The following is an 8,431-nucleotide window of genomic DNA, read 5'->3' as shown; positions in this document are numbered from 1 at the left end:
GTATTTCAATAAATCTTATCTGTAAGGTGGGGAGACGAGAATCAGGATAAAGTTGTAACTGGCAAAGAAGTGGTAGATATCCATTTTAGCCAAGAGGAAGATGTTAACATTCTGTGACCTTATTTTTGTCTCTGCTTAAAATGGCCTTGTTTTGTCTTTCATCATGGTCTCTGATCTTGTCTGATATTGGTGTTCTGATATTGATTATGTCCAGCAGGAGAATAAAATGGCCTAGCATGAGTTCCAGTCCAGCTCTGAATGTCAGAGGCTGCTCTTCTTTTTCATTTTCAACACGTAGTCCTTTCTCCCAAATACAGTGTGTTATGCAACCAGAGATGATGGCACTTGCTTCTCCATCCTTGGCAAGGTCTTGCATGAAACATTATATGAAGGTGTCTAATAAAAACTTGCTGGTTGGGGATCAGGAGGGCTGGTCTGGAACTTTCCAAGAGCCTCAACCCATGGCCATTTACTTTGTACATGGTTAATTAACCTTCTGCTGTCAAGTTTCTCCTGAAGCTGCATGTATAAGAAGTAGTCCTGTTTCCACTTCAGATTAAAGGTCATGAGACTGGATCTAGTTGTGGCTCCTCCATCAAGTTGCATGACCTTGGGGAAGCTAGTTAGCTGCTCTAGGCCTTAATTTCCCCATCTAAAAATGAATAGACTTAGCTTCAATATCTAAAGGCCTTTCCAGCTATGAAATTTTGGAAGAATATGCATTTTCTCTTGCATCTCTTCTACCTTTATGGAAAGTGCTAAATGGCACATGGCCACACATCATTATAGAAGCACTCAACAAATACTGCTATAGGTGAGCTGTTTAAAATTTAAAAATAACCGATATTTTAATCTTATGCTATGTGTCAGTATTAATTCCAAATGGATTAAGGAGTTAAATGTAAACATTCAAAAGATTTTCAAAAAGAAGAAAATATAAAATTTTTCTCTAGATAACAAAAGATTTGCAAACTTAGAATGGTGTTAAAATCATGGGGTACTGGGTGGCTCAGTCGGTTGAGTGTCTGATGCCTGATTTTGGCTCAGGTCATGATCCCAGGGTTGTGGGATTGAGCCTTGCATCCACGCTGAAGGTGCAGCCTGCTTAAGATTCTCACTCTCTCCCCCTCCACTCCTCTCCCCCACTCGCACATGCTCTCTAAAAAAATAATAATAATAAAAAAAATTAAAAAAATTACCAGATTTTGTAACATAAAAATGAAAAATTGTGTGCTTAGAAATATAACCAACTTAGAAGACAAAATGAAACTAGGGACATATTTTCAACAGATGGTTAATATCCTAAATATAATCCCATCTCATTCCGTCTACCTATTTCACTGAAATCTTGACTGAAGGCAGGGTATGAACTCAACCAGGGAGGAAGTGTGTAACTCTATATATCTGGAAACAACTGTATTTTGGTTTTGGATTAGATGATTCTCTCTGAAGGCCTGAGAAACTACCCAATAGTTTCTCTCCAGTGGTTCAAGAATGGAAAGGTTACTAGTGATATAATAATACCTTGTATATATATAAAACGTCACAGTAAAAAGAAGGGCATTTACTCCATTATCTTAGTTTATTCTTACAGCAACATTGTAAGATGTAGGTAATGATGACTCTAACTTCACAAACGATAAACTGAGGCAGAGAAATGGTAAGTACCCTTCCTAAGATCACCTCAAGGGCTAAATGTTAAAACCAAATCTGTACCTCAGACTGGGATTCTGTCTCAGTTTTGCTCTCTTTACAGTGAGAATTACAAATTAGAAATTTTCTACATTGCCTTCCAGATTTAAACCAATGATTTATGATAGCACCATGCTCTATTATTGAGGTGGGGACTAGAAGAAAAATAAAAACATTGAAATTTTGCTGGGTTGATGAAAGGAAAACATCCCTCCTAAACTTGATAGGATTTATTGGTATTAAATACCAAAATATTATTTGCTATTTTTTTTCAAAAGACATTTTTAGTATTACAAAATTTTTTTTTACCAGAATGAGTAGAAAATAGCAGTAAATTTCTCCATGATTCTCAGAATTACTTATGCTGGAGGTCTTGATTAAGTGGATTTTGAAATCAAAAGTCTTGGACTGTTGCCTCAAAAACATCCTAGGAAGCCTACGCTTTTATTTAAAAAATAAATTGTAATGTTTATTCATTTTTGAGAAAGAGCATGAGCAGGGTAGTGGCAGAGAGAGAGGGAGACACAGAATCCAAAGCAGGCTCCAGGCTCTAAGCTGTCAGCAGAGAGCCTGATGCAGGGCTCCAACGTACAGATCTGGAGGGGATCATGACCTGAGCCCACCACTTAACCGACTGAGCCACCCAGGCAACCTGGATGCTTACCCTTTTAAAGTTTTTCATGCTTATTAGCTCTTAGGAGATGACTTGGTCCTGGAAAAGTAGTATCTCCCTTTTGTTCATTCTTTGGGGTGCTGCAATAAATTTGTCAGGGTTCATTATAATACCTTCTAGTTCCTCTCATTCACCAATTCTTCAACACTCAGCTCTTTTTTTAAGTTTATTTATTTATTTTTGAGAGAGAGAGCACAAGTGGGGGAAGGGCAGAGAGAGAATCCCAAGCAGGCTCCCTGCTGCCAGCGAATTGCCCAATGCAGGGCTGGAACCCACCAACCCACCAATTTGAGATCATGACCTAAGCCAAAGTCAGATGCTTAAATGACTGAGCCACTCACATGTCCCTTCCACACTGCATCCATGTCAATTTTGTCTACTTTCCAAGTAGCTTTAACCATGTTAAGTTGTCCAACTTCTCTCTTTCTTCTTGGGAGATTTTTACTACTCCTGGGGTCTGAGCTATATACCATTTTTATGACCCTGCCCCTACTTGCATGAGTCATTACCAGGTGGAAATCAAGAAACACCTTACAGTTCACATAGCCCAAAGTGTCTCAATATCGGACCACTATAGTTTTTCAGACAATGGTAAAACTTAAAGGACAGGAGTTGCGCAGACCCGAAAGTAATGGCAAGACCCTCAGGCCTCAAAGAACAAACAGGGACGTAAGTGGGAGCAACCCCTAGGGGCCTCGGTCATTCATTGGACGCCGAGCACGTCACTCTTTGCGTCTGGACGAATGAGGGTGGAGCTCAAGAGGAGGGCACGCGGCCCATTGTTGACGCCTCTGGCCCCGCCCACCGTCCTCCGGCGGGTGGACTCTCACCGGCCGTGGCCAGCGTCGCCCGAGGGGAGGCCTGGGTGGGCCGCTCCCCACAACCGCCCCCTGCCCTTCCCGTCCGGGGCCTCCTCGGGCACCGCCACCGACTGCTGTCCCCCTCGGCGGCCACCTCACGCCGGGCCCCGTTGCCCTCGGCCTCCCGTCGGCGGCAGCGGGCTAGGCGGCCACCACCTTCGCCTCCGGCGTCGCCGCAGCCCTGTCTGTCGCCTCCCCGGTGAGGTACTCCCTGGTGCCATGTCCGCCTCCGGAGATGGAGGCCAGGACCCAGGGGGCCAGGAGAGCCCCATGGATGAGGATGAGGCGGGGGCCCCGGCGGCCGGAGGGGGCAACGAGGTGGCTGGCGGCGAGGTGGGGGCCGGCAGTGATGGAGTAGCCAGGGGCGATGAGGTGGCCGCTGGAGACGAAGCGGTCGGTGGCGACGGGGTGGCCGGAGACAGAGAACAGGTGGCTGGAGACGGAGAGGCAGTGGCCGGAGATGGAGACTGGGAGGCCGGAGACGAGGACAGAGTGGCCGGCGGAGATCGGGTGGCCAGAGATGGAGACTGGGAGGCCGAAGACGAAGACAGAGTGGCCGGCGGGGATTGGGTGGGTGGGGGTGGAGTGGCCGGCGGAGAATGGGTGGCCGGAGATGGAGACTGGGAGGCCGGAGACGAAGACAGAGTGGCCGACGGGGATTGGGTGGTTGAGGGTGGAGGGGCCGGCGGAGAAGGGGTGGCCGGAGGTGGAGACGGAGCGGCCGGCGGAAACTGGGGGGCCGGAGATGGAGAGGCCGGCGGAGACGGGGTGGCCGGAAACGAAGAGGCCGGCGGAGACTGGGTGGTCGGAGCAGGAGTGGCCGGTGGAAACGAGGTGGCCAGAGGTGGAGACGGAGGGGCCGGAGGCGGAGACGGAGGGGCCGGAGGCGGAGGCGGAGATGGAGACGGAGACGGAGGGGCCGGAGGCGGAGACGTGGTGGCCATGGGCAACAGAGTGGCCGGAGGCGGAGTGGCCGGAGGCGGAGATGGAGTGGCTGGAGACGGAGTGGTTGGTGGTGGAGACATGATGGCCATGGGCGACAGAGCGGCCGGCGGCGGAGACGGAGCGGCCGATGGAGGAGACGCAGCGGCCGATGGCGGAGACGGAGTGGCTGGAAACGGAGTGGCCGGTGGTGGAGACGGAGCGGCCGATGGCGGAGACGGAGTGGCCGGTGGTGGAGACATGATGGCCATGGGCAACAGAGTGGCCGGCGGCGGAGACGGAGCGGCCGGCGGCGGAGACGGAGCGGCCGGTGGCGGAGACGGAGCGGCCGGTGGCGGAGACGGAGTGGCCGATGACGGAGACGGAGCGGCCGATGACGGAGACGGAGCGGCCGGTGGCGGAGACGGAGCGGCCGGGGACTCCGGGCCCCACCCTGCCGAGGCTGCCGTTTTGGCCGCGCCTGCGGAAGGCCTCGGGGAGGAGGCGGTGGGCCCCGAGGGCGGGAACGCCTTCGAGGCCGGCGAGGACTCGGACTTCGGGCCGGCAGACGAGGACGAGGCGGAAGAGCCGGAGGCCGCCGGGGACGTAATTGTGGACGCCCACCATTTCCCAATGGTGGGCTTCCGCTTTACGTTCATGGACCTGGTGCATTCACTGCTACACCTCGTCCACTACAACAACCACATCCTCGTGCGGCCCCGGCCTCTGCAGCTCAACGTTCCCCCTGCGCCCCCAGCGGCGACCGCGGCCCACGAGGCCCAGGGCTCCTCGGCGTCGGCGGCGTCGTCGTCGTCGTCGTCGTCGGAGGCTACCTGGGAGACCGCGGAGGAGCCTGACAAGGAGGAGCCGGCGGCCACTGAGGGTAAGGGGGACCCGCGCGTCCCAGGGGCCGGGGCTGTGGGCGGTTGCGGGCGTCCGGGCACAGAAGCCGAGGTTGGGGGCGCCCCCAGACTGAAGGCCGAGGGCCCGGGTGGGAGCCCCGTGCCGTAGCTACCAGTGGCTTTGAGAAGGAAACGTGCCGCCGCCTTCTGGCAGCCGCGGCTAAGACAGCCGAAGGCCGCGGGGTAGGTGGAGGTCTGCACGGGGTAGGTGCAGGTGCAGGAGGGTGGGAGGACGTGCAGGAGGGCGGGAGGGGCTGTGCGGGTCAGCGCAGGTGGGGGTGCAGGGGGTGGAAGGGGTCTGCAGTTCAGCGGTGTACAAGGGGTGGGAGGGGTGCGCAGGAGGGCGAGAGGGGGTGGAGCCAGAAGGAACAGAGCGAGCCAGGGGCACACATCATTTTTGTCCACGGCTGTTAAAAATGCCAAGTTTTAGAACGTTCATCCCCAATCATTATGAACTGACGTGGGAGCACTTGGGAAAACTGAAATATTCAGGCATTGAGGGACTAATGAGCTTCATGGGAGAAGTTGGAGTTGAGGCAAAACATGGTTGCAAGAAATCTCTGACAAGAACACACACAATGCAGCAGACACTGATGATTCTGATCCCTTCTTCTCCGGAGGGCCAGTTATAATAGCAGCACAGGGTGGCAGCGTGACTGGAAAGAAAGAATGTCACTGTGAAAGGGACCAAGCAGCAGAAGGGTGAGGGCCATGGAAGGGCTGTATCAACCAGGAGGAAGGGCCCCAGCTCTTCTCTTAGTTCCTTGTATCCTCCCGCTTCTCCTGCGGGGACTCTACTAGATGTCACTCTTCCTTATGCATCACGGTATTTCTTCCTGTGAATGTCTGCTCCAAAGTCTGTATTATTCTTCACCAAAGGAACGACAAACTATCAGCAGGAAAACTCTGATAAGGAGGCGCAGGTCTCGGAGAGCGGGGAAGAAGAGACGTTTAACAAACAACAAGAAGGATCTCACTGAAAAGCATTTGGACCCACCACAGAACAGGCCCAAAAAATCCAGGTATCCGTATAGCTCCACCTATCACCCAACCATTCCTGACATTTCCCTGTTACTGACCGGTTTTTTTTTTTTTTTTTTCTTAATTCTCCCAATAAATTAAGAAGTTTGTTTAAAATGAATTCAGACATTCAGTTTTACCTACTTAGAATGTTAACACAACACTCAGGTACCTAGTAATAGAAATCACAGTATATGTTGACATCTATTTCGTGGCTCCTCATTCGTTCTTGTGAGCTCTTTTGTCCTCTACCTATAAGACTACTAACAAATGGTAAACATATCAGTAACTGAGACCAGTCTTTGTTTAGAAAACAGCCGAAGCAGCAGCTAAAGTGGCTGGGCTGTTTCCTACTTGGGCATTCATTACTTGGCCATGGAAATGTCTCCCCTTGTACTAACTAGGAGACTATACCCTTTCAAATGTGATTACATGCAAATGGCAAAAAGTTCAGAATTTCAAGTAGGACTGCATTTAATGATTAATACCTAAGTATTCAGGTGTGGACTTTTGTATTTTATGTGACAGTCCAAAGAAACTTAGTCATAGTATGGCTATTACTTATCACTGAATTGGTAATTAAGTCTTGAAGTATATCTTGTCTTTGATGAATATATTTAAATGATTAACATTTGATTTTTTTTTTTTTTTGCATTTTCAAAGCTGTGTATTTTACAATAACAGCCTGTTTCTCGTATGGTAGATATGGAGAATCAAGGGTCTGGGAGGGTAAGGGAGTATCGTTTGTGGAATCAGCATAGGCTTTTAAGGTGAAGAGATTTTCTTAAATCCCAGAATCCTCTCGAGGGAAAGAAAAAAGCATTGATGGTATTAGGCAAGAGGGAGGCCAGGTTGGTAGGAGCACGTGATTGAAGCCATGGGCCGCACGAGCACCCCCAGGCACAAGGGTGCAGGTTACAAGAGGAAACTGTGTTCTCTCCTTGTTGACAAATAGCCCACGGACGTAGCAGGTATATATAGGGCTGTTTTCATAGGTTTGGAAAGTCACCGTTGGTGGTTACGGCTCTATGATTGCTAATTTTCTCTCATTTCATCCTGCAGCTGGGAGGAACAAAAGGAGATGAAGAAAGAAGAAAGAACCTGTTCATTGTTTCTGGTTTCTCATTTTCTAGAAGCGCATGGGAATTTTATTAACACTGACGTCATTCCAAACCGCATCCCCCAAAGAGTGATATCCAATGAAATCTGCCTTTTCTGTTACACTTGACAGATACGTTTGACAGCATGTGTTCTCATCAAAAATAAGTTTGTTTTAAAGTAATAAACTGGAAGGAAGGCAGATTTTATTTAGAGAAATCATTTTAACTCCAATCTCTCTTTTACCTCTTTGTTTTGACACACCATGCCTTCATTAAAAGGTATCACTGCCTACCATTTGATGAGCCTGTTTTAAATTATTTTATCATGGCCCCAAATAAATTAAAATGTCAAGGTGAAAACAACTTTTGTAAAGAGGGAGATGGAGGTCAGGTCTTTAGAGCTACGCGGCTCACTGTGTCACGAACTAGCCGCATGTGGCTACTGAAACACGCCCGGTCTCATTTGAGACGCACTGTTAGGCATAAAAAGGACAAAACTCACTGATAATTTTATACTGATTACATATTGAAACGATACCAAATTGAGTTAAAATGTACTACTGAAATTAATTGTGCCCACTTCTTTTTACTTCTTAACGTGGCTACTAGAAAAAGTGACACACGTGAGTTGCATCGTAATGTCTATTAGCTCTGCTCTAGAGTGTGGTTTGGAAGGAAACCTGGTGGATGGCCCAGCTGGTCTGCAGGCCACATGGTGCTGCTGGGCCTCGACCCAGACACTGATTTAGAGGGTGGTTCTCAAAGTTTGGGCCCCACGACAGCCTCATCAGCACCAGCCAGGAATTCTTAGGTTCCACCCAAGACCTGCTGAATCGGAACCTCCGAGGGCAGGCCCCGAAATGGGTGCTTTCACAAGCTCTTCAGGGGATTCTGATGCAGCTACGGTTTCAGAAGCACTGCTTCAGAGGCACAGGGGAAGATGAGACTCACCTATGGTAGAACCAGCCTTAATTCACTGGCTTGGGACTTGCAGGTCAACTGAACAGGATGGCAAGGGCTGTACTGGGAAGAGGGCGCCAGAACCCACAGGGGCTGAGACACAGAAGGGCTCACATTGGGTGATGGCAGAAAACTGCAGAAATAAAAAAGCTGATTCCAGAAGGATACAAACATGACACCATGTATATAAAGTCTAACAGCACATGCAAAATGATCACCGTGTACTGATCGTGGATACAAATATCTAGAGGAAAAAGCATGCATAGGAGAGATGCCTGCAAATGTAGCATGTGTGGGTGGGAA

General features: G+C 49.5%; 1 protein-coding gene across 1 annotated transcript; it reads left to right on the top strand.

Annotated features, from left to right (window-relative positions):
* Positions 1-2,966: 2,966 nt before the first annotated feature.
* Positions 2,967-7,463, top strand: LOC113597249 (uncharacterized). The gene is made up of 4 exons (XM_053201655.1): positions 2,967-4,396; positions 4,556-5,029; positions 5,928-6,070; positions 7,131-7,463. The coding sequence occupies exons 1-3, from the start codon at positions 3,109-3,111 to the stop codon at positions 6,026-6,028; spliced, it is 1,863 nt and encodes a 620-aa protein (XP_053057630.1). The 5' UTR covers positions 2,967-3,108; the 3' UTR covers positions 6,029-6,070; positions 7,131-7,463.
* The last annotated feature ends 968 nt before the right edge of the window (positions 7,464-8,431 follow it).

This window comes from Acinonyx jubatus, chromosome X (genome assembly GCF_027475565.1).
Source record: "Acinonyx jubatus isolate Ajub_Pintada_27869175 chromosome X, VMU_Ajub_asm_v1.0, whole genome shotgun sequence".
NCBI lineage: Eukaryota > Metazoa > Chordata > Mammalia > Carnivora > Felidae > Acinonyx > Acinonyx jubatus.
Note: the sequence above shows the minus strand (reverse complement) of the source record. Positions and strands in the feature narration are given on the sequence as shown.

Coding starts and splice junctions, on each gene's coding strand:
- LOC113597249 (XM_053201655.1), top strand. CDS start 3,109: ATGAGGGTGGAGCTCAAGAGGAGGGCACGCGGCCCATTGTTGACGCCT. Junction 4,397..4,555: donor TGGCGGAGACGGAGTGGCCG/GTGGTGGAGACA, acceptor ACGGAGACGGAG/CGGCCGGTGGCGGAGACGGA. Junction 5,030..5,927: donor GGAGCCGGCGGCCACTGAGG/GTAAGGGGGACC, acceptor TCTTCACCAAAG/GAACGACAAACTATCAGCAG.